Source organism: Marmota monax, unplaced genomic scaffold (genome assembly GCF_021218885.2).
Source record: "Marmota monax isolate L192 unplaced genomic scaffold, Marmota_monax_Labrador192_F-V1.1 WCK01_AAM20220418_F8-fsc00101, whole genome shotgun sequence".
Classification (NCBI taxonomy): domain Eukaryota; kingdom Metazoa; phylum Chordata; class Mammalia; order Rodentia; family Sciuridae; genus Marmota; species Marmota monax.
The window spans coordinates 10,350-34,765 of record NW_026692786.1 but is presented as its reverse complement, the minus strand read 5'-3'; the positions used below and the strand labels follow the sequence as shown (position 1 = coordinate 34,765).

General features: G+C 37.9%; 1 protein-coding gene and 1 pseudogene across 3 annotated transcripts; one reads left to right on the top strand and one right to left on the bottom strand.

Moving 5' to 3' along the window:
• Positions 1-1,794: 1,794 nt before the first annotated feature.
• Positions 1,795-23,523, top strand: Znf566 (zinc finger protein 566). Of its 3 annotated transcripts, none has more exons than XM_046447933.2 (5): positions 1,796-2,152; positions 10,701-10,763; positions 14,720-14,846; positions 15,065-15,160; positions 20,976-23,523. In XM_046447933.2, exons 2-5 carry the CDS (start codon positions 10,755-10,757, stop codon positions 21,998-22,000), a joined length of 1,257 nt encoding a protein of 418 aa, XP_046303889.1. In that variant the 5' UTR covers positions 1,796-2,152; positions 10,701-10,754; the 3' UTR covers positions 22,001-23,523. The 3 variants fall into 3 exon arrangements, with proteins under 3 accessions (XP_046303890.1, XP_046303889.1, XP_046303888.1); XM_046447932.2 differs by having other exon boundaries at positions 15,062-15,160; XM_046447934.2 differs by lacking the exon at positions 15,065-15,160 and having other exon boundaries at positions 1,795-2,152.
• On the bottom strand, positions 5,398-6,234 carry LOC124094926 (chromobox protein homolog 3-like; annotated as a pseudogene).
• Positions 23,524-24,416: the final 893 nt, after the last annotated feature.

Sequence of the window (24,416 nt, the reverse complement as noted above, 5' to 3'; positions counted from 1 at the left end):
CTCTACAAACCCCCAACACCTAAGTCATACACCCATGGACTCTCCTTGCTTGCTGCAAACTCCACCTCACCGACCCCTCATCCTCCTCATCAGAGGTTAGTAGCTCAGAATAACAAGAGACCCCTTTGCAATAGTGTCCCCGAATCTGTCGCATGTTTAAGCAAATCCATGATTTCAGCCTTCCCAGTCACTGAGTGCTCCTGCTCTCCACCCCTTCAACCTCCCAGACCAGCTTTGGGTCTCCCAGCCTCAGACCCTCCGATCCCTCTGCACAGAAGAATGCCCACCCAAATTTATCCCAGAACAGATACTGTAACTGAAAGCTCAGTCCTTGTCCCCAATGCCAATTAATGCCAATTTAATAATGAGGACACAATTTTGAGAAAAAGAAAAAAGAAGGTTTATTGGAGGAGAAGGAGAAAACACGGGGGACTCCTGTCCCCAAGGCTATGATTGGCTCCATCAGGAGGAACAGGGGGCGTTTAAAGAAAGTCTTTAAGGGTTACATTCCAGGTGTGCTCTGGTAGGGGGGATCCCAGGGAGTCCTGATGGTGTTAGGATTCACTTGTTCATTTGGGAGATATTCACTTCCCAGATTCTCAGCAGACATTTCCTTCCTGTAGTGGGTGTGTTCAAGGGCACTTAACCAGGGGAAGAAAAAGAGTCTCCCTAATCTTGTTAGGAACAGGGAGAGGGAGGGGAGAAGAGACAAAGAGAAAAAAAGTTCTTTTAAAAAATAAGCCTTAGAGCAAGAAGGACTATATTCAGAAGGTGAAGGTGAAAGGAAAGTGACCACAACACTCAGAGCGACCAAGAGATCTTTATTGTAACAGTGCAAAAGAGAGAGAAAGAAAGAGCGGGGAAAGAAGAAAGAGGGGGGTAGGAGAGAGAGAGAGAGAAGAAGGAGGAGGAGGAGGAGGAGAGGAGAGAGTGAGAGGGAGAGCAAAAGCAAGAGAAGAAAGAGAGAGCAAGAGCAAGAGAGAGAGAGACAAAGGGAGAAGAGCAATAGAGAAGGGCCCGGCAGGAGGGAGTTTTTTGTAGCCCAAATCTAATGGGGTTTTGGTCTGCAAGCTGCCTTATTGGCAACAGTGATTGGATCATACAGTAATGTCTGCGTTTAGGCAGATGGGGCAGGGGCTAGATGTGGGTTTCCATTGCACCAGACGCGTGAGGGTCCAGTGTTCAGCCTTGAGTGGGGTTAAGTGTTCAGACCTGAGCAGGTGATAAAGGACCAGACAGAGGGGCGGGGTTTGAGTGCGTGGGTTATCCTGCAGCTAACTTTCCTTCAGCCTGCCTTGCAAACAACATAGTTCAGCCTGTCCTGCACCTAAAAAAAGGGATCACTATTACAGTACTGCACCCCAGGAAATCCGTGTCCGAGTACCTCCTAGGCCCACTAGCCTTCCCAGGCATCAGTCACCAGGGAGTGGCAAAGCAGAGGCTAATCTCTTGAGATGACTTTTTTTTTTGGGGGGGGGGGGGACCGGGGATTGAACTCAGGACCACTCGACTGGTAAGCCACATCCCCAGCCCTATTTTGTATTTTATTTAGAGACAGGGTCTCACTGAGTTGCTTAGCGCCTCGCTAAATTGCTGGTGCGAGGTCTGAATTTTGATCCTCCTGCCTCCGCCTCCCAAGCCGCTGGGATAACTCGCCCAGCCTGAGGTAACTTTTGAATGGTGCGCCCACAGCCTCTGCTCTGCTCGGAACTACATTTCCCAGAAGGCTCAGCGGTGAGAACTACCTTCCTAGGCAAACTTGCCCTCCTCTTCTTGAGGCTCTCCGGTTCCTACCAATAGTAAGGAAGGGGCGGAAAGTAAAACCATGTCAAACGCACTGGAGCGGCCTTCTTTGGGAGCCGGGGTTGGAGGCTGATCCAGGACTCAGGCCTTTGCAGTGTGTTTCAATAAAGTGTGCAATCCTTTCTGGTGGCCGCAGCTAATCGCTGATAGGAATCCTGAAACACGGAACCACCTTGTCCACCTCTGTTTACCTTTCTAACTACGTTTCCCAGAGCACTACTCGGCATGACCTCCTTCTCGCGGGAATTCAGCCTTAAAGTCACGCGCTGGCGGGATCCTGGGGGCTTCACCAGCAGTTAATCCAGTGCTGTGGAGTGTTTTACTGCCTCGAAAGCTTGGGAGGCCTGAGGTGAGGATCTCCAGAGGAGGGCGGGGCTGGAGCCGAGGCTTGTCTTTGTGCCGCGGAGGAGTTGAGGTTGAAATTGTGTGGCTGTTATAATGTGTGTGGTAGTTTCTGAAGAAGGATCGTGTGGTCTTAACAGACTGTTGAGTATTTCCGTCTAATGGTCACACGGAGTGGAGAACCTGCTGCGTGTGGGAGAGACATTAGGACCGCGCGCGGCATTGTGTGCGGATCCTGGGCGCTCTTGACTGGCTGGGCGTTTCGGAGTTGTCTCCTCTGTGGTGTATGATTGTGTGACGTTGTGGGCACGTGCAGCAAATTACAGGTGGGAATACAGATGCAGACTGTGCGGTTGTAGTTGTGTGTGTGCATGTGGTTAGTGTGGGATTTTGACTGTGTCCAGGGTACAGGTGAATCGTGTGTGTGACCGCAGTTGTAACTTTGAGCTTCTTCTTGGTAAATGTGCGGTTGTGCCTGTAGGACCTTTTGAGATTCTGGGTGTGTGTTGCCTGTGGTTTTGAGAGTGGGTTTCCTGGAACTGAATGGTACCTTAAAGCAATATACTCTAGTTTTAGGACTTAATACGCATGTAATCATGAAATCCTTTGTCTTTTATTATATTTATTTATTTGTTCAAATGTTTTTAAGAATATTTCGTATTAGATACAATAGTTCATTCAGTTTTTTTCTTTTTTCTTTTTGAAGTATACTGCACTTATTCATTCCTGCTAATAATGGAGGATATTTGAGTTATTTCTAGTTTTTTATTTTATAAATAATGCTGCTGTTACCATACTCTAGGCCAGAAGCTTGACTCTGGGAATCCAACAACTCAGGTCTAGCCACACACCCCAAAAAACAAAAGGAAAAGGTAATGGAGAAAATCATGAAAGCAACTTTAATCAGTGTAGCTACACTGAGAAGACAAGGGGACCGGTGTCCTTTGCCCTGTCTTTAAGGGGCTGACAGTGACTTTGACGTTTTATAAAAAGGTAAATAAGGGCAAGGTTTGAGAGTTAGATAACTGGAGGCTTTCAACAGTTGACAGAGCAAGTGGTCTTGACCAGATATGGTCTGGTCCATCATTATCCCAGGACAAGGCAGAACCTTATCTAAAATATGAAAGTTACTGTTTCACGTGGAGGGGAGCTAACTTCAATTCATCACAATATATGTATTGATTAGACCCTGTTCCTGGATCCAAGGTTACCACAAGCAAAGGAGATGGATGTGAAATGGAAACAGAGATGCCAAGTCTTTAATCCTACTTTTAGCCACCCATTGGACATTTGCAGGCAAAAGTAAAGAGTTTAAATCCTTGTTACACTACCACTAACATTCTTTTACATAGGGTCACACATGCTTGTTCACCAGAGGAATTGCTTCATCAAACGATATGTTGCACTTTACCAAATGGTGCAAAATATATACCAAAATGAATGCACACATTTACACTTGCACAGAAATGTTTAAAACATCTTATTGCTCTGTTTTCCCATCAAAACACGGTTAAAGCTGTGTTTAAAAAATAATTTTTAAAATTTTTATGAGTAGATATATAGTAAATTGCATATATTTTTTAAAGGAATATTTATTGACCATTGTTCAGTAGTACTTACAATAAACTAAATAATATACATTTGGGTAACATTTTGATTACTACAAAGTTATTTTCTTGGCTTGTGTTGAACCAGTAATCCAAATACTGAAAAGACTGAACCTACCTACATGTAAGGAATGATTTGGGATAGAGAAAAAATATGCAAGTCAATAATTTAAATTAAAAATTTTGTCACTCATTTATGTGAACAGGTTGTAAATTGCCAGCATCTCTAGTAATCTGATCAGGTTTCCATGAGCCAAATCTAAGACATTCCATGAATTATGACCTTTTATTACACAGATTTCAACTTTAAAAAAGGAATGGCTAATTAAAAGAACTCTTAAAATGTCTGCTTAAGTCTTGGTAATTAAGACAAACTAGGATTTGTCTAGTTTACTTGTCTGGGTGCCCAAGTTGTTGAGTAATAGTATTTTTTCCTTTCAAGAATTTTGCAAATAAAACTGTTGCATTTATGTTACTATAGATGTAGATTTAATGTGGCTTTTTCTTTTCTTTTTTTAATGTTTAATTTAGTTCTTCCTCTTTTTTTGGTACCAGGGATTGAACTTGGGGGCACTCAACCACTGAGCCACATCCCCAGCCCATTTTTTTGTATTTATTTAAAGACAGGGTCTCACTGAGTTACTAAGCACCTCACCTTTGTTAAGGTTGGCTTTGAACTTGAGATCCTCCTGACTCAGCCTCTGGAGCTGCTAGGATTACGGGCGAGTGCCACCATGCCTGGCTTATGCCACCATGCCTGGCTTGTGCCATCACACCTGGCTTATTTATTTTCCTTTTTTTATTGGCACATTATAATAATACATAACAGTTGGATTTTTAAAATTTGTTCTAATTAGTTACAGATGACAGTAGAATGCATTTTGACACATTGTACACAAATGGAGCACAACTTCTCAATCCTCTGGCTGTACATGTTGCAGAGTCACACCAGTAAGTGTAATCATACATATTTAGGGTAAAAGTAATGTCTGTCTCAGTCTACCATCCTTCCCATCCCCACAGCCCCACCTTGTGGCTACTTTTAATTATCCAATTTAAACTATCCAGTTAACTATAGAATCATTTATTTAACCTGAAGGGTTATGGTTTCAGGAAAAATTTCAATTTAACTTGAAGTGACTTATTTCTTAGTTTGCACAGAATGATGGAATCTCAGGAACATGGGATTACCACCCATGGTTTTTGTTTTGGTGAATGTTTTAAAAAATAAAAACCATCCGTTGTGTAAGTATTTTATGTACGCATGTGCATGTGTATACGCACACACACACAAAAACAAAAACCCCAAAATGGTCCTTAAGCATATGAGTTAAAAACAAGTTCTGAGTAATGACTATGGAAAATTTCCCCAACTTTTAGAAAAACATAGGAAATATACCATCATATCAAATGTTCTTTCCTGATAAAGGATGCAACTAAAGAAAGTTTTTTGTTCAAAGTAACTAGTGCTATTGATGCAAAACAAAAAAAATAAAATAAAACCCAACAACTACCCCAATACTACTTTCAAAACCAATATATCAAATTTGATTTTCATTAGAATGTAGTTATTTTTTCATACTAGTAAAGCAAAAACCAAAACCCATATTTTATGTATTACACATATGAAAAACAATACAAACAATTATTGAGCTTCATCTTCTGGACAAGAATGTCAGGTTAGTCTCTCTTAATAAAAAAGCAATTATAATTTGAGGACACTTCATATTTGCCTCTTTTGCCAGCACCAGGGCTATCTCATCTGAATCTTTCCATTTCATGAGAAACATCAGTTCTCCACTGCTGTCTGTGGGACCAGTTATTTGCTCAGGATCAAGACCTCGGGTAAAGCCTCTTGGTTTGTCAGTGGCTTCTCTTTTCTTTTTGGCTTGCTATCATCAGATTCATTGTCAGGTAAAGATTTTTTTGGGGGGGTGCTGGGGTAGCACGCTCGTCCAGCATGCGTGAGTCACTGGGTTCGATTCTCAGCACCACATAAAAATAAAATAAAGACATTGTGTCCACCTAAAAATCTTAAAAAAATAAATATTTTTTTAAAAGATCTTTTTTGGTACCATTTTTTCTTTACAAGCTTTTTTAATATTTATTTTTTAGTTGTAATTTGATACAATACCTTTATTTTGTTTATTTATATGTGGTGTTGAAGATTGAACCCAGGACCCTGCATGCACTGGGCAGGCACTCCACCACTGAGCCAAAACCCCAGCCCCTCTTTACAAGCTTTTTGAGAATTAAGAAATGCATCAATTCTGGACAATCTAAATTTTCTTCAGGTTCCCAAGTATTGTCAGCATCTCTAAATCCCTTCCACTTCAGAAAATAATTCCCTCTTTCCATTTATGATACATCAATCTAGTACTTTTCCTGTTACAAATTCTTCAGTCTCTTCCTGTCAATTTGTTTTACTCTTTCCATTTTGTTTCTTTCCCATTTTTTGCAATGTAGTTTTATTGGAGAACATTTTTTAAATTGCAGACTTAAAGAGCTATCTTTCACCACCAATGCTCCAGGTCTTGGACCTCTGCACCTCCGCATAAATGTTTTTTACATTGGTGCTTAACAATCTCTTAGATCAATGTTAAGAACTTTGCTAAGATCCCACATGGGTCCCTTGTGATGCCTCTTCTGTCATTTCTCATTTACAATCACTCTTCAGAATTCTGTCACCAGTAGGTTTTTGTTTTTTATTTGATACTAAGGAATGAACCCAGGAGCACTTTACCACTGAGCTACATACCCTACATACTCAGCCCTTTTTATTTTTTATAATATTTTTAGTTGTTGATGAATCTTATTTTATTTTATATGTGGTGCTGAGAATCAAACCCAGTGCTTCACACATGCTAGGCAAGTGCTCTACCACTGAGCCACAACCTCAGACCATACTCAGCCCTTTTTAAATCTTGAGACAGGGTCTTGCTAAGTTGCAGATACTGATCTCAAACTTGTAATTCTCCTGCTTCAGCCTGCCCTTTATATCTCTTATGAAGATGATTTTGAACAATATTGGCCAGTTATTTGGTAGACTTTTTTCCTTTCTTTCTTTTGTTTTTAATTATTGCATACTTCAGCTTGTGGCCTGAAAGTCAAAACCCTTTGAGATAAAAACATTTCTGTTCAGTAGCTGGCTCCTGAAATCCTGGACATTTTTCATATTAGAGGCAGGTTAAAAACTAAACTATTTTCTTATAAACCTGTTTCCTTTTTGAAGTAATATTTCTTGTTCTGCTTATCACTGGCGATGTTTGCTGGGCTTGTCTACCGATATTTGATCATTTGCTTTTTATCTGTGACATAAAAGATGATCTGAGGATTGGAGTGAAATCTATAAACTGACTAGCCCAGAGTCTAGCTCTTGACAGCCATTCAGTTAATAGAAGGAAAATTGCAGTCTTCCATCCAAAAGGCAAAACATTCAATAGATTGTAAGAATAGAAAGTTCTACCTGGTTGAGGTGACTTGTGCCTGTAATCCCAGCAGCACAAGAGACTGAGGCAGGAGGATCTCAAGCTCAAACCAGCTTTCGCAATTTAGCAAGGCCCTAAGCAACTTAGCAAGGCCTTGTCTCAAAATAAAACATAAAAAGGGCAGGGGAAGTGGCTCACTGGTTAAGTGCCCCTGAGTTCAATCCCTGGTACCAAAAAAAAAAAAAAAAAGAGAAAGTTCTAATTTTTAGGGGAAGGCTATACATGAGTATACATAATTTCTCTTTCAGTTATAAATAACAGAAAAATCAAAATGAAAACACCCTAAACAGTAAAGACTTTAAATATAATACAGGAATTGTTTTCTGTTGCTACTACAAATAATTACCATGGGTCTAAAGTCAGTGGGCACAGCATTCATCACTTGAGTCTTCTACTCAGAGCCTCCCTACTAAAATCAAGGTATCAGTTGGACTGTCCTCTCATTCGGAGGCTCTTGGGAAGGTTTGTTTTCAAGTTCATCCAGGTTGTTAGAAGAATTTAGGTCCTAGAGGTTCTAGGACCAAGGTTCCCATTTCCTTGATATGGTCCCCTTCATCTTCAAGACAACAGCAGATTGAATTGTTTTCGTCCTTCTAATGGGATGCTTTTTTCAATTTAGGCTCATCCTTCATATTTCCTCATGGTTAAACTTAAGACTATGCATTTTTGGCAAAAGATCACTGAAATGGTGGTGTTCTTCTCAATGTGTTGTATCAGAGTTATGTGATATTATATTTTGGTATTAATAGTGTTTCTTGGGGCTGGGGTTGTGGCTCAGCGGTAGAGCGCTTGCCTAGGACATGTAAAGCACTGGGTTCGATCTTAAGCACCACATAAAAATAAACAAATAAAATAAAGGTATTGGGCCCAACACAATTTTTAAAATTAGTGTTTTAAAAAATTTTTTTAAAAAGTGTTTCTTTGATCACTTGATAAAATCACTGCTATTCCCATTGTCTTAAGTAATATCTTGTGGGGAGACAGACACTTCAGGACTGTGCAAAAATCTTATTTCTCATCATGTTTTTGCCTATTAATTTTATCTATAAGAACACCATGATATTTGACTAATGGTGATTTCTATCAATCCTACATTTAATCTGAATTTTACTATAAGGAAGGACTGTCTCTTCCTCATGTATATTTAATTATTTATGGACTCTTAGATATATATTTTATTTTATTCTATGAGTTTTATTCCATTATTATCATTATTCATTTTGCTGCCCAGAGTTTAGCCCATTTTGGCCATTAGGAGTTACTTAAGTTTGATCCTGTGTCCTTTCAATGCATTTTTTAAAAATGAGCATCTTACTTTCTAGCACCATTCACTATTCAAAACTTACCTGGTATTTTCCCTCTTCCAGCCCTGAAATCAGCAATTTCTTCACGGACCCCTAGTTTCTTTTATCGGAGAATGAATTTATAAACCAAGATCTGGGCACTTGGTGTGCCACTGCTGGATTTCAGTCAGCAGAAAGATATATATATAAATTTTGCTACATGCATTTATATCTGGTATACATATATATGTGTTTACATATATATGTTTGTACATTATATATGTATTTGTTGTTCTTGTTCTAGAGATTTAAACCTAGAGCACTTTACCACTGATCCCTTTTTATTCTTCTTTTTTGGCGGGTGGAAGGGAAGTTGTACCAGGGATTGAATTCAGAGGCACTCAACCACCTGAGCCACATCCCCAGCCCTTTTTTTGTATTTTATTTAGAGACAGGGTCTCACTGAATTGCTTAGCACCTTGCTTTTGCTGAGGCTGGCTTTGAACTTGTAATCCTTCTGCCTCAGCCTCCTGAGCCTCTGGGATTACAGGCATGTGCTTCCATGCCTGGCTTTGTTGTTCTTTTTGATGCAAGGTCTCGCTAAATTGCTTAAGACCTAGTTAAGTTACTGGGGCTGGCCATGATCCTCCTACCTCAGCCTCCTGAGCTTCTGGGATTATAGGCATGTACCACCACACCCGGCTGTTTATATATTTTAAAACTACAGATTCGGGCTGGGGATATGGCTCAAGTGGTAGCGCGCTGGCCTGGCATGCGTGTGGCCTGGGTTTGATCCTCAGCACCACATACAAACAAAGATGTTGTGTACACCGAAAACTAAAAATATTTTAAAAATTCTCTCTCTCTCTCAAAAAAAAAAAAAAACTTAAAAAAACCCCTACAAATTCAAACCCATACCTTCAATTCCAATTTAAAAATCACAAGTTTCTGTCAAGAACAGTAGAGTATCTGAAATTTGACCCTGCATGTCAGCTAACAAGTTAGTATGACACAGTTTCACAGATGTTGGCAGAAGATATGGGACTTTTGGGTCAGCAATATTATTTTGTTTGCTTTTCTGGGTTTCAATTATCGTGAGTGTGTGTGTGTGTGTGTGTGTGTGTGTGGTGCTAGGGATTAAACCCAGGGCTTTGTGCATGCAAGGCAAGCACTCTACCAACTAAGCTGTATCCCCAGCCCTATGGGTTTCAATTATCTTAAATCAAGACCTGTTATCCTGGGCTGGGGATGTGGCTCAAGCGGTAGCGCGCTTGCCTGGCATGCGTGCGGCCCGGGTTCGATCCTCAGCACCACATACAAACAAAGATGTTGTGTCCGCCAAATACTAAAAAATAAATATTAAAAAATTCTCTCTCTCTCTCTCTACCTCTATCTCTCTCACTCTCTCTTTAAAAAAAAAAAAAAAAAAAAAAAAAAAAAAACCTGTTATCCTGCAAATCCTCTTAAACTATGTAGGATTATTTTTTCTTGTTAGGACTTGGGACCCAATCATACTAACCAAGCTTACTGAAAACTGTTTTTTTTTAATGTGTATTTATTTTTTATTAGTTTTTTAATTTGTTTTAATTAGTTACACATGACAGTTGAAAACTGTTGACTTACTTTTAGTAATTAACCATTCAGAATTTACATAGGATACAAGTAAAATGATACACACACAGGATATATATTATAGCATTGTTTATTATAGTGAAAGACTGGAAATAACCAAAGGATCATTGACTACAGATGAGTTGAAAAATTGAGATATGTTTATTCAATGAAATGCAATGTGATTATGAAGACAATTACATATCATAATATGTACTGGTTGGGATTCATTTTAAGATATATGAATTCCAACCAGTAAAAATAGCAATGTCTATAATAGTATGTATAATATACTACAATTAGAGAAAAAGAATTTTATATCCTTGTATATGTGTATGTTTGCATGTACACAAACATATATTCTTTAGGCCATCTTTATCTTGCTGAAATCCTCCTGTTGGAGTCCAAATAGAACTGTCTCTTGGGAGTTGGGGGTGACAGGAGATTTGCCCATTCTTCTCATTGATAGCTCTCAAATGTTTGTGTGGGGTGAATAGAGGGGAGATTATCATTCTGGGAGCTTTGAGGCAAGTGGGATCTCATATCTCTCCTTTTGCCTTTCCCAGCTCTACCGCTTTCCAAAAGAGGAACCCAGAGGTCTTTCAACAAATATCAAAGCCATGGCTCAGGTGAGATGCTATTTCCTGTTGCTCAGATAGAAACGTTTTTACCTCTAGCACATAGGAACATTTGCTTTCTTATCTTGGTGCTTTTTATTGTTTTTTAAAAACTCCTTTTAGACAGTCTCATTGTAAGTAGTGCCAAAGTGTTCTTACTCTTCTGTAAAAGAAAGGGTCTTTAGTAGGCCAGTTTAAAATTTTTTCCATTGTTGGTAATAGTTATAGAAAAAAGAAATGGCTACATAATCTTGTTTAATTTTTATACTCTTAAGTTGTAGGTAACTGTTAGGCATCCATGTTTCTCTAAAGAACTTTTAATCAGAATTTTAAAAAAAAATTTAATATTTATATTTTAGTTATAAGTGAACACAATGTCTTTATTTTACTTTATATGATGCTAAGGATTGAACCCAGTGCCTCATGCATGCCAGGCGAGCGCTCTCCCTCTGAGCCACAATCCCAGCCCCTTAAACAGAATTTTAAAATGGAATTTTCATCAGAAAATGGTTTATCAATCATTCTTTTTATAGTTTGAGCTGTAGATAGACACAGTATTTTTTATTTTTTATTTATTTATTTTTATGTGGTGCCGAAGATCGAACCCAGGGCCTCACACTGTGTGGGAAGTGCAAAACCCCAACTCCTCATCATTCTTTTAGTTGAAAAATTATTTACTGTAAAAACGGTCTGACTGGGTTGGGGTTGTGGCTCAGCTGTAGAGCGCTCGCCTAGCACACGCGAGGCTCTGGGTTCAATCCTCAGCACCACAAAAAATAAAATAAAGATATTGTGTCCATCTACAACTAAAAAATAAATATTAAAAAATAAAAAAAGAGTCTGACCCAAAGCCAGGCGCAGTAGTAAGTGCTCGTAGTTCCAGCTACTTGGGAGGCTGAGGCAGGAAGATCACTTTAGAATAGGAGTTCAAGATTAGTCTGGGAAACAGTGAAATCCTGTCTCTTTAACAACAACAAAAGTCTGACCTAGATCAGGTTTAATGTTTTTTACATTGGTTATCAGTTTCCCCTTTCAGGACCTGAGCTCCATTTCCTCCTAAACAATCCAGTACCCTTTATAGTTGCCTCCTTTTGCTGGGGTGGGAGTGGGGGGGGCGGGTAATAGGATTAAACTCAGGGGCACTCGATCACTGAGCCACATCCCCAGCCCAATTTTATATTTTTAAATTTAGAGACAGGGTCTCACTGAGTTGCTTAGTGCCTCTCTTTTGCTGAGGCTAGCTTTGAACTCGTGATCCTCCTGCCTCAGCCTCCCAATCTGCTGGGATTACAGGTGTGCACTACTGTGCCCGGGCACAGTTTCCCCCTTTTTAAAACAATGTTTATATGCTCCCTTACTAAGTGCTCCAGCATTTCCTATCTCCAACTTCTTCCACAAATCCTGATAGTACAGAAATATGTTCCTCATATTGAATTAATCTAATTTGCCTGGACACTTGAATGGGAAAGAAGTGAGTAACTAGGGCACATAGAGAGAAGCACTGATTATCTCCACAAACCTTGGTTTTCCAGTAAGAATTTTTGTAATGGTTTTGTTCAACTTCAGTCTTAGTACATGGCAAGATCCCCTGGTTTATGAGATTTTTAGGTTTGGGAAAATAACTGCTGATTGATTAAAGCTCTAATACTCCAGTATGCGTCCATGAGATACCGATATCAAGTGGGACGTGGTAGCATATGGTTGTTATCCCAGCTACTTGGGAGGTAGAAACAAGAGGATCACAATTTCAAGGCCAGCCTCAGCAACTTAGCAAACCCTGTTTCAAAATAAAAAATAAAAAGGGCTGAGAATGTAGCTCAGTGGTCTAGCGCCTCTGAGTCAGTCCCCAGTACTGGAGGGAAAAATTGATAATACCATTATGTTAATCTGGATCATCCACCATCATTTTTCTATAACTCAGGAACAATTGGACAGTGGATGGTTAATTTTTAATTGAAGGCAAAAAAAGTTAATATTTATATCCTTACAATAGAATATTATTCAGTGAGAAATTAAAATTGGACAGCGGATGGTTAATATCGAGCCATTGTCAAGGAGGTCTTTAAAGATCACTTCTGGCCTAAATTTTTAATTGAAGGCAAAAAAAGTTAATATTTATATACTTACAATAGAATATTATTCAGTGAGAAATAAATATACTTATAAAAAGCATTTATTGTAACAGTTCTTATGATAGTAGCATCAGGATGAATTAGTCTTAAATTATATGCAAATTTAATTTTCTAAAAATATTTTTAAAGCCATTTACATATGTTTTCAAGTGAAGTAAAACTCTTCCAGTCCTGTCCCATCTGCATTTAACTTTTTGTTTGTTTATTTGTTTCTTTGGTATGAGAGATTGAATCCAGGGGCGCTTACCCACAGAGCCACATCCCCAGCCCTTTTTAATATATTATTTAGAGACAGGGTCTTGCCAAGTTGCTTAGGGCCTCACTAAGTTGCTGAGACTGGCTTTGAACTTGAGATCCTCCTACCTCAGCCTCCTGAGCCACTGGGATTACAGACATGTGTCACTGTGCCCAACTTCAACTCTTGAATATGGTTTAATTGCTGTCTTTTGATAAATTTGTTATATTAATGATCCCTTGATTCACTTCAAAATAAAAAGGGACATCATATTCCCATATTTTACCTTTCATTTTTCTTGACTCTGTTAAGAGTCAGGAAAAAAGCCTGTAATGTTATCATGGCTTTAAATATCATTCTCACTGGGCATAGTGGCACATGCCTGTAATCCCAGTGGCTCTGGAGGCTGAGACAAGAGGATCACAAGTTCAAAGCCAGCCTTAGCAACTTAGTGAGACCCTAAGGAATTTAGCAAGACCCTATCTCAGAATAAAAAATAAAAAGGATTGGGGATGTGGCTCAGTGGTAGAGTGTCCCTAAGTTCAATCTCTGGTACCAAAAAAGAAAAAATTATTCTCTATCAAGCCATCTCATGGCTTTATTTTAATATACTCTTTCATTTTCCCTGGGGTTAATTGTTTCTTCTACTACTTGTTTAGTTGTTTGTGTTATAGCTAAGAATTCCCAGTATTGTTGCCACATGCCACAGTCAATAACACAGGAACACATCAGTTCCCTTTGAACATAGAAACTTCTTCCCTATTCCATTGTCTCCTACTCCCATCTGATCTGGTTATTCTCTAGACCTGTGACACAGCTTTCCTAAGACTTTCCTTTTATCACTTTCCCTGGATCCCCCCGCCCCCCATACACTCTGTCTAGTGTTCTTTACCTGTTTCCTGAATCCCATGTCATCTTTTTCAGGTTGACTCCCTCATTTTGGTGGAATATATCCTCCAGTAGTTTTCCTAGGAAATTGTATTTGAGTCCTTGTATCTCTAGAAATGTCATTTTTAAATACTCAGAACAGAGTAGATAGTTTGGTTTTAGAATTCTAGGTCAGAATTTATTTTCTCCCCCAGGATATTGAAGAATTGTTCTTATTATTTCTTGCTTTTAGAGTGTTCTTGAAAATTCCATTGACCCCCTGATTCTTAATGCCTTTTATATGACCTGCTATCCTCTGGATGCTTTTAATGTTCTGTCTTTATTCCTTATTCTGAAATTTTACTCTTACCTATTTGAGAGAAGGGGAAGAAAATGAAGATCACACAGTATTCATGATTTATTGTATGTCAGGTATCATGCAAGGCATTGTGAACACAATTCCATTAATTACAATACTCATCTTGGCTGGATTTTTGTACCTTCCCACCCTTGTTCAGATGATAAAAATACCCACTAAACAGAGAGTTTTGTCTGGAGAAAATAGAATGACATGGAAGCACAATGATCCTGTTGTGCTTATTTTTTACAGTCCTCTATATGCATCCCAGATATTCATATGCTCATTGTATTTCACTTCTGCTACCTTAATCTTTTTCTCCTACACAAAACACTTCTTTTTATTAATCAAGTCATATACATGGTTGTTGTTCCAGGAGTCAGTGATGTTCAGTGATGTATCCATAGACTTCTCTCAGGAGGAGTGGGAATGCCTGACTGATGATCAGAGACATTTATACAGAGATGTGATGTTGGAGAATTACAGCAACCTGGTTTCAATGGGTAAGGACATCTGTCCATAATAATTCAGATTCTGCCCTTGAAGGTTTGTTTCCTCCAGTATGAAATGTTCTCCTACCTTTCATAGACCAGTTGGAGTCCTACATCCTTTCTTTGATCCTTCCTATAATGTCATGTCTTTCTTTACAGTGAAGGGACTAGACTTGAAATCTGAGACAATTCTCATTCTACATTTGTCTCATTACTTCTTTTGTAAGCAGGACATTCCATTTCTAAACCAAATGTGATCTCCTACTTGGAGCAAGGAAAGGAGCCCTGGTTGGTTGACAGAGGGCGGACAAGAGGCCAATGGCCAGGTAAGTGAGGCACAGCAGGTAAAGATCCAGTTGGAGAGACAGCTTCTTTGACATGCTCTCTGAGAAGCTCCCTTCAAAATCTTTAGTCCAGCTGTGCAAATGCATAAGCTTTCAAAGAAGGTTACCTTTTCCCCTTACATAACTCATTTTGTCTGCTTTTCTGCTCATTAGCCAGTACTCTCTTCCACCCTGTCTAATGATATTCCTTTCTGTCCATATTTTGGATCCAGTTTCTTCCCAGCTTCTCATCCTCTTGTATTTAGTCTTGTAAAAACTCACTGTTTCCTGAAATACATGTTTTCCTACATTGCCAAATGTCACATTCCTCATGACTAAAATACTCAGGGTCACTCCAGGTGAACTGGGCTACGTGAAATAACCACACAAAGACAGACAAACACCTTTTTCTTTGGATCCTGTGACGGCTCCTCTGACCTTAAGGGTCCACAGAAAGAGAGAGAGCGAGAGAGAGCGCACATGCTGAACCCTTTTATTGAGAAGAAGCCATTCAAATGAGGCAAGGGGTCAAGTTTCAGGGGGTTGAGTCTAGCTTCCTGACATCTGCTGTCAGCAGGTTGACTGACATCTAGGAAGGCCACACCCAAAGGCAAAGCAAGAGAAGGGGACACACAAAGGGCGTTTCCATGGAACATTCTATTCCCAAACAGGTCAAAGGGTTAGTATTACAAAGGAATAGGTGAATTTAGCTCCTGAAGACACACCTTCTATTTCCTAGGCTGGTACAATGCCTAAGTCACCAGGAAATGTAGTAATCAGTCAGAGCCTCTTGCTTCAGGATGAAGGCGTGGGTCATTCAGAGTGGCTTCCCACAACCAAATATTTATTTTCTTTAACTAATTTTTCATTTTGGATCTAGAAGCTCCAAATCTTTACTGATTCAATCATACTTTTAACCAGTATTTACTGTTTTACTAACATGTGTTGCAAAAGCAGGGGCAGGTTTGTATGTGTTAAGCTCAAGATACTAATTGGATATAGTATAAATGTCATATAGGCAATTTAATACATAAGTCGAGGTCAAATCAGGTTTGGAGAATTTGGAGAGCCTTCACTATAGAAATACCCCGCATTATACTGGATGAGATAACCTAGGGGCATGAGTATATATTAAAGGCAATGACAGCACCCTTAAGTGCCCCAGTGTCTAGAAGTCTACAGAATACAAAGGTATGGCAAAGAATTGTAGGTTGAGCAGTTGGGGATAGAAGCCAAACTCATGGGAGACAGTGTGCCATAAGGAGTAGATATTTTAATAGTTTCTACATGCATTTTTCTCATATAATTCTTGGATGCATGCTCTCTCGCTCCCCTTTTTTTGTGGAGGGGTGGTACTAAGCATTGAACCCAGGGATGCTTAATTACTGAGCACATCCCCAGCCTTTTTTTTTTTTATTGTTAGCTGTAGGTGGACACAATAAATTTATTTATTTTTATGTGGTGCTGAGGATCGAACCCAATGCCTCACACATGCTAGGCAAGTTCTCTACCACTGAGCCACAACTCCAGCCTTCCCAAGCCCTTTTTTATTTTTTATTTTAAGACAGGGTCTGAGTTGCTTAGGGCCTCACTAAGTTGCTGAGACTGGCTTTGAACTTGAGATCCTCTTCAGCCTCCCAAGCTGCTGGTATTACAGGTGTACGCCATTATGCTTGGCATTTGTTTCTTTATTTTTGAGAGTCTTACTTTGTTATCTAGGCTGGGTTCAAGTGATCCTCCTTTCAAGTAGTTAGGACTACAGGTAAATGCCACTACACTTGGCTTAGTTATTTTTAATACTTTTGTCTTTTAACTAGAGTAAAAAAGCAATTTATATACTACTGGTATATTATTGGAGTCTTCTAAATATGACTGCTTGTAAGTTTATAGTGAGTTTTGTATTTTCACATTGTGAATGTCCTTTTGTTTCTATTTGGGAAAAAAAACTCTTGGCATTTCTTTTCTTATTTTTTATTATTTTTTTATTCTGATTTATTATATATGACAGAGGAATGCATTGCAATTCATATTACACATATAGAGCCCATTTTTTCATATCTCTGGTTATATACAAGGTATAGTCACACCATTCATATCTTCATACATGTACTTTGGATAATGATGTCTTTCTCATTCCACCATCATTTCTAACCCCATGCCCCCTCTCTTCCCCTCCCACCCCTCTGCCGTATCTAGAGTTTGTGTATTCATCCCATGCTCCCCCTCCCTACCCCACTATGAAACAGCCTGATGCTGGTTGTTTTAATGAATAATAATTATAGCCATTATTTATCAGGTGGTTAGTATGTGCCCAATACTGTTAAAACACTTCATGAACTACATTTCTTTTTATTGTCATGTTTTTTTTGTTGTTGTTGTTTTTGGTTTTTTGATAGAGAAGAGAGAGAGAGAGAGTTTTTAATATTTATTTTTCAGTTTTTGGTGGACACACATCTTTATTTTATTTTTATGTGGTGCTGAGGATAGAACCCAGCGCCCCGTGCATGCCAAGGCGAGCGTGTTACCGCTTGAGCCACATCCCCAACCCCTTATTGTCATGTTTGTTGAGATATAATTTATATATGGTACAATTTGCCCTACTTAGTTTTGTAGTTATATGAATTTTGACAACACAAATATGAAAAAATGACAACATATATGGATGTACAGTACTACAGTCAAGATACAGAATATGTTACCTTGTTCTCCTTCACTTCCTTTTTTTTAAACAAATAGAGAAATTAATTTTAATATATTTTCCTTTAACCCAATGGATTACCAACATAATTTGCTAAGAAAATAATTGTTAGTAAGATATTTCATGTTCATTTTGTTTATCTTAGTAATTCTTTGGAATCTTATGTCTATTTAACACATACCATACCTCAATTTAGACTAGACACATTTCAAATACCCAGTAGCCTCATGTAACCAATGGCTCCTTTCTCCATCTTTTACCTTTTGGTGAGAGATATGCTGTAGACTGCATGATGAGTCCCCTTGTTATGTGTTATTTTTTGTTGAGATCCATCCAAAAGGGACACCAAAGATATGAACTTAGAATATACAAGAGTAAAGCGAGGTGCTTTATTCTTCCCTATAAGATTCTGTTAGACTGTGAGTTGGTTTCTTCATGCTTTTGGTGGGAATAACTTCAGTTAGGTGGCCTTCTCCTACAAGGTTTTCAAAATGGCTCTCTCTTATGTCACCTCCTACCTCTCCAAGTCTACAGAAGGAAAGGTGCTTCACAAAATTTGTTGGTTTCCCTCAATCTTACCCTTACCTTTTTAAATACCTTATTAAACAATTTTTACCCTGATTGATCTTTTTCATCCTTGAATCTTGAGTAATGTTTTTTTTAATTATAAGAGAGTAAAATATACTCATATCACAGGCAATGTATATATACATACTAGATTAATTGTATATTAAAATATAATGTATAAAATGCTAAAACTTTTAAAGAAAATATTTGTGGACTTTGTGAAGAGAAATGGAAAACAAAAAACTACAAAATAAACAAAAGTCTGAAAACTTAGATATTTTTGTGTAAAAATTTATCAAAAAGGCTTGAAAGAGACTTGAATTGTATTACCAGTCATTTTTGTTTATTTAAGATTCTTAGTTGGCATCCATTGTCTTTTAGAGCTTGGTATATGTTGTTCTAGGATCTCCTAACTTTGAGAGTCTGGGTTGAAAAATCTGCTGAGATCCGAATTGGTCTTCCCTTATAGGTAATCTGATTTTTTCTCTCTTTAGGCCTTTAAAATTCTATCCTTATTTTGTGTGCTAGGCATTTTTATTATAATGTGTCTTGGTGTAAATCTTTTGTAGTTTTGTATTTTGGGTATCCTATTGGCCTCTTGTATTTGATTTTCCAGTTCATTCTTCATGCTTGGAGAATTTTCAGATATTATTTCATTGACAAGATTGTGCATTCCTTTGGTTTGAATCTCTGAACCTTCCTCTCTCCCAATAAATCTTAAATTTGATCTTTTGATGGTATCCCATAATTCTTGGATAGTCTATTCATGATTTCTTACCATCTTCACTGTGAGGTCAATTTATTTTCAAGATTGTATATTTTGTCTTCATTGTCTGAGGTCCTGTCTTCCCAGTGATCTAGTCTCTTGTTGATGTTATCTATTGAGTTTTTTAATTGGCTTATTGTTTCTTTCATTTCAAGGGTTTCTGTTTGTTTGTTTGTTTCAGTATCTGTATCTCTTTCTTGAAGTAATCTCTTGCAACCTGTATCTTCATTGGAGTGATTGATTTTTGCCTGTATCTGCTCACTTAAGTCATTCTTTAATTCTCAAATCATTTCAGTTATTTATATTCTGAACTCCTTCTCTGACATTTCACCTACTGAGCTATCTATGGATTCCATTGTTGTAGTGTCTTGATTTGTTTGGGGCACTTCCTCCCTTGTTTTTTCATAATGTCTGTGTGGTTTGGTTCCTGGTTCTGTGAGGTGGTTTTGACATTTGGGTCCATTGGGTTTAGTTTGGAGCTTGGACACATGGGGGCCCTGGGTCCTGGATTAACCTGGTGCTGGCTTCCACATGAGTAGGCCTGGGAGCCCATAGCATGGGAGTGTTTTTGGAGCCTGGGTACATGTGGGCAGTTCTTGTGGGGACAGGCTTGCAACCTGATTATATGGGGATGGGCCTGAGTTATTAGTCTTTGTGGGCCAGCTTGGAGCCTGGGGTCATAGGACTGGTCTATTGCTGGGGTGGGCCTGGAAGTTGGGTCCACGAGGGTGCTGGTCTGTTTAATTGGTCTGCATAGATTGGCTATCACTTGGACTGGCCTGGAGTCTGGGCCTATGTGAGTCAGCTAGAACCTGGGGCCACAGGAGTTAGTCTGTCAATGATGTGGGCTTAAAGCCTTGTGCCAATTTGGTGCTGGGATTAACTGGGACAGACCTATTGTTACCATCTGCAGTAAAGTCAGATACTCAATTTGTTCCTTCCCTGAAATGTTATCTCTGTCCTGTTTCACTGCCTGGGCTTTGCAAAAAGGTGACATGGGTAATATAACACCGTCTTCCTACCCTCTTCAGTGTATCTTTTTTCTTATTTCTAAACTTTACCCAGCTATTATAATCTTTCATCTTGATTGCCTAGCAATTGTGAGGGTATTTTCAGACATGTCTAGTTGTTCAAATTGATGTCTCTGCAAAGGGACAAACACCGACAATTTCTATTCTGCTAATAGTTTTTATTGTCTGTTTTAAGGTTTTATTTTAGCTATCATGACTCTAACTTGTAGGTATCTCACATCATTTTTTTCTAATAAGTTGCTTATTTTATCAATGCCATGTCTCTTAGTCTTACTGAGAATGTGGTAAAAAGTATTCGTTTCTAATCTGTCCTCTATTTTATTATGATCAGATTTAATATCTCTATCAAAAAAAAGTTTCAGTGTGATATATTGCCATATGATTTTATGTTATTTCAAGCTCTTTTCCTTATTTAATTGAGAATGTTATTCCACAGTAATATTAATTACCTACTATGTGCCACATATTTGACAGTATTCCTGTGTGATCTCCCTACTGTCTTCTTTTTCATTTTTTTAAAATTGTTGATAGACCTTTATTTTATTTATTTATTTATATGCAGTGCAGAGAATTGAACCCAGTGCCTCAGTATGCAAGGCAAGCACTCTACCACTGAGTCACATCCCTAGCCCCCCTCCTTTCTTCTTTTCTCATCCATTTTTTTTAAACTTCAGTTTAATTCACTCGTTTTAATTGAAGTTTCATTCTTCCCAAATAATAAAAATGTTGAGTGAGTGCTTTCGTGTTTTCTTTCAGTCCTGGAATCAACATGTGAGACCAAGAAGTTATTTCTGAAGAAAGAAATTTATGAAATAGAATCAGCCCAGTGGGAGATAATGGGAAGATTGACAAGACATGACCTTCAGTGCTCTAGTCTCACAGATGATTGGGATTGTAATGGCCAGTTTGAGAAACAACATGGCTCTCAGGACAGGCACTTCAGTGAACTGATAATCACCCATGAAGATGTGCCCACTTTTAGTCAACACCCATCCTTTACATTACAGCAACTTATTAATAATAAAGAAAAATACTGTGCAACAAAAGAATATAGAAAAAATGTTAGACATGACTCTGAATTTACTACACATCAAATAATTCATACCATTGAGAAACCCCATGAGTGTAAGGAGTGTGGCAAGGCCTTTAGACATCCCTCAAGACTTGCTCATCATCAGAAAATTCACACTGGCAAGAAGCCCTTTGAATGTAAAGAATGTGGGAAAACATTTATTTGTGGCTCAGACCTTACTCGACATGACAGGATTCATACTGGTGAGAAACCCTATGAATGTAAGGAATGTGGAAAGGCTTTTAGTAGTGGTTCCAACTTTACTCGACATCACAGAATTCACACTGGAGAGAAGCCTTATGAATGTAAAGAATGTGGGAAAGCCTTTAGCAGTAGTTCAAACTTTACTCAGCATCAGAGAATTCACACCGGAGAGAAACCTTATGAATGTAAGGAATGTGGCAATGCCTTTAGTCAGAGTTCACAACTTATTAAACATCAAAGGATCCACACAGGTGAGAAACCCTATGAATGTAAAGAATGTGAAAAAGCTTTTCGTTCTGGATCTGACCTTACTCGACATCAGAGAATTCATACTGGTGAGAAACCCTATGAATGTAAGATTTGTGGGAAAGCTTACTCTCAGAGTTCACAACTTATTAGTCATCATAGAATTCATGCTGGTGAGAAAACCTGTGAATACAAGGACTGTGGAAAGAACTTTAATTATAGTTCACAACTTATTCAGCATCAAAATCTGTACTGGTGATAAACCAGAATGTACAAAATGTGTGGGAAGGTTTTGATTATGGCTCAAAACTTTTTGACTGTCAGAGAATTTATCTTTCTGATAACCGCCTCCATACATAAGAATGTAGAAACATTTTATTTATTAACTATAGCTTATTCAGTCGAAGAAAAATCATGCTGGAGATATAGAATATATTTTGGAAGTTTTTTAATAAAAATTCATTTTTCATTTGAATTCAGATTATTCAGTCTAGTAAATATTGAAAAAAAAACACTTGACCTTTCTGATATTCTTATACATCATAGAATTCATGCACTTATATAATCCTGTGATTTTCATTTTCTTTTTTCCTTTATTTCTATAATTCTTACATTATTGATATTTTAATCTATCTTAAATTTATGACTATAAAGATGTTTTTACATCATGTTTTGTAAACTGCCTTTATTTTTAAAAATATCTCTAATAACTGAGAGAAGTGACCTTTTTATTTTTGAAGATGACTTTTTAAAAAAATGGTATTGGGGATTAAACCCAGGGCACTCTACCACTAAACTACATCCCCATCCACTTTTTATTTTTGTTTTGAGACAGGATGTCACTAAATGGCTGAGGCTGACTTTGAACTTGAGACCCTTCTGCCTTAGTCTCCTGAGTTGTTGGAGATTTATAGGTGTATACCACCATGCCTAAGTGGCTTGTTCCTTTTAGCTCTTATAAAATTAAGGATTTCTTTTAGTAAAAATATTCATAAAAGACATTCCACTCAATAAGTAGGGATTTTTAAACACTTTCCTGATGTTTCCTTGTGCTACTATGATCTCTTATTAAATCCCTACTAATGGACATTGTACTTTCCTCCATCTATTTTGCCATGATAAATGCAAAAATGCATGTCCCTCGGAAATTCTGTCTAGGCATATTTGTACTATGTGTTTTATTTTAATGTAGAAATAAGTCATGAATATTTTTGCTTATTAAAAATTTTACAAACATTACAAATAAGGAAAACATATCCACTGACTGCCATCCTTCTATTCATTCCCCTTTCCAAAAAATAGTCATTATCAGTTTGTTACTTGCCCTTGATACTGTTTCTGTTTGAGAGTCAAGATGTCACTGTTGCCCAGACTGGGCTTAAACTCTGGACTCAAGTGACTCTTGCTTCAGTTTTCCAAGTGGCTGTGACTACAGATGTGTGCCACCATGCCAGCCTTGTTTTTGTTGTTGTTGTTGTTGTTGTTTTGTTTATTTGTTTTTTGTAGATTGGACACAATACCTTTGTTTAATTTATTCATTTTTATGTGGTGCTGAGGATCGAACCCAGTGCTTCACACATGCCAGGCAAGTGCTCTACCACTGAGACACAACCCCAGCCCCCCCCCAGCCCTGTTTTTATAGATGTATTTCTCAGTGGAAATTATAAAATGGAGATATTTATAATACCTACCTCATAATACTTTGCGAGGATTAAATGAGTTGAGACATGGTGCTTAAAATTGTGCCTGCCATGTAATAAATACATATTTGCTGTATGTTAATCATTGTTTTTATATTCATTGTTGTCATCAGTATTATTTGTTGAAAGATATTAACTTTCTGAAGACTTTACCATTAAGCAGTGTATTAAAGACCATGTAAGAGTAATATGTTAAGAAATTTTTCCATGATCACTTCTTTCCTATTGAACATGAAATAATCCTGGGTGTTGTTGGGGGAAATGTTAATAATATGTGGGAAGGACTTAGACTAATCTCCTTTTTGCTACATCATATGATACCTGGTATAAAAAACTACAGATAGAACATTGGTGATGCTCATGAAGAAAAAAAAAAACAAACAGCATTGTTTCATGGGAGAAACATACAGACTTTGTTATTCTGAATACAATGTTTTTTCAGAAACATTTGAAAACCAAAAAAATTATTTTTAGGAAAATACAAATATGAATTTAAACATAAGGAACAGAATAAATTAGCATGATATCAATTAACTAGTTATAATGAAGCAGCAACTTTATCAAGTGTTCAAAGAACCATTATATTAACAGTAGATGTCTCCTTTTGCCATTCTAAAAATCTTGATGCCAGCAGTTGATTAGGAAGGTATGAAAAAGACTGCTGTTTTTCACTGTCAGATAAAGCATATGCGCACCCTAAACAAATGATCCAATGGTAAGTGTCTATTTAATAAAGAAAATTAGAAACAAAACTCTTTGGGACATGAGATGTCCAGTGTCCAGCTCAAGTCAACTGTGATGTTCTAAGGAAATAGAGGCCCAGAGAGAGAACCCAGAAATTCACTTTGTCATTGGGGTTTTTGTTACTGGTGGTGGTAGTGTTTCGTTGTTTTTGTTGTTTTTAGTACTGGGGATAGAACCCAGGGCCTCACACATCCTGAGCAGATATTCTACCACAGAGCTGTGTCCCCAGTC